We start from the raw sequence: 1,855 nt of genomic DNA on the forward strand, positions 1-1,855 counted from the left end.
CTTCGAGAACGATCCCACCTTCATTGGGAGTCGAACGGCAAGGTCAATGGCTTCACCTATCCTGTGATTCAGGTTGAAAAATCAGTTACTCCGGGAGTGAACCAGCTGTTCAGTATTGGCAATAGACACCTTCATTCAGGGTATGAATATTAAAGTAGGAGGTCAATCCGTCGGAGAGCATTACCACATGGTACAGTGTCATTTTTTTTACCGAATACTTTCCTTCCTTGATGGTAATGCGATTTAGCGATTGTCTTGCTTAGTGCTCACGGAAACAAATCAGTAGACATCACAGCAGGGACATACCTTATTTTGATATATCAATTAGATCATCGAGTGTCTGACCATTCGAGATCAATACCACCATCCTTGAGAGTCGATCGGCAGAGTCAATAGCTTCACCTCTAGTTGTGATTCAGAAGGTCAAGACCGGAATTCCAGGAGTAATTCACGATTTGAATATTGAACTATAGAGTCAATCCGTTGGAGAACATAACCAATTGGTACAAAGTCATTCTTTTTACCGAATACCTTCCCATCCGAGAACCTATTTCGCAATAGCCATTGTCTTGCTTGTTGTTCGCAGATACAAATTGGGTTATCCGGAAGGTTCGTGCCGATTTTCGGTAGATAGCGTGCGAGACCTACCTGAATATATCACAATTATTGAAAACAAATGACGCGTGTATATATTCTAAAAGAGGTAACTGCAGCCATATTTGGAAAAAAGTTTGGTCACGATTCGTTAATTTTTATCAGTTTTGTACGCCTTAGAATATGGTGGTAAATAAAGAGCATTACAGGCACCTAATGCTTTTCTTTTTCCGAATGGGCAAAAATGCCACACAAGCGGCAAATAAGATATGCGCTGTTTATGGCGAGGATGCCGTAGCCGAAAGAACTGTGCGTAAGTGGTTTGCTCGGTTTAAAGCTGGAAATTTCGACCTTGAAGGTCAAGAACTCCCAGGTAGGCCGTCCACCACAGGCGAAGATATGATTAGAACAGAAATCGAGAATAGCCCATGCACAAAATTACGTCAATTAGCTGGAATGCTAAATAAATCAGTATCAGCTATCCACGATCATACTGTGAATCTTGGCTATGTAAACGTCTTGATGTATGGGTTCAGCACATTTAACGAAAAAAAATCTGTTGGACCGCGTCTCCATTTGCGACTTGCTTTACAAGCGCAACCAAGAGACGCCATTTCTGAAGCAATTAGTGACGGGGGATGAAAATGGATAATTCATAAAAATGTTCAGCGTAGAAGGTCTAGGAGAAAGCGTGATGAACACTTTAGTCACCCCAAAAGCCGGTCTTCATTCAAAGAAAGTAATGCTCTGTGTCTGGTGGGACTGGAAAGGAATCCTACATATGAGCCTTTACCAAATAATGAAACAATAGATTCGGCAAAGTACTGCTCTCAATTAGATAAATTGACGACATCAATTGAACAAAAACGTCCAGAAATTGCGAATAGGAAGGGCGTCGTATTTCATCAGGACAATGCGAGACCTCATGTGTCTTTGAGAGCTCGACAAAAATTGTTGGAGTTTGGTTGGGATGTTTTACCCCATCCACCGTATACGACAGACTTGCGCCTTCGGTTTTTCGCCTTTTCCGATCAATACAATTTCCCTTAATGGAGAAACTTTCAACTCTTTGGTCGAGATAAAAACCCATTTGGACAATTTTTTTGCCGAAGAACTTGAAAGGTTCTGGATGTCGAATTCTCAAGCTGCATGAAAAATGAAGAAAGGTTGCGAAACAGAATGGTACCTAAATAACTTAATAAATGTATACCAATACTTAAGTAGCTGCGTTTAATTTTCCTAAAAATCGGCGCGAACTTCC

General features: G+C 41.0%; 1 protein-coding gene across 1 annotated transcript; it reads left to right on the forward strand.

The window, feature by feature from the left end:
• Nucleotides 1–777: 777 nt before the first annotated feature.
• On the forward strand, nucleotides 778–1,236 carry LOC143221145 (histone-lysine N-methyltransferase SETMAR-like). Its single transcript, XM_076446661.1, has one exon. The coding sequence runs from the start codon at nucleotides 778–780 to the stop codon at nucleotides 1,234–1,236; it is 459 nt and encodes a 152-aa protein (XP_076302776.1).
• The last annotated feature ends 619 nt before the right edge of the window (nucleotides 1,237–1,855 follow it).

Source organism: Lasioglossum baleicum, unplaced genomic scaffold (genome assembly GCF_051020765.1).
Source record: "Lasioglossum baleicum unplaced genomic scaffold, iyLasBale1 scaffold1968, whole genome shotgun sequence".
Taxonomy (NCBI): domain Eukaryota; kingdom Metazoa; phylum Arthropoda; class Insecta; order Hymenoptera; family Halictidae; genus Lasioglossum; species Lasioglossum baleicum.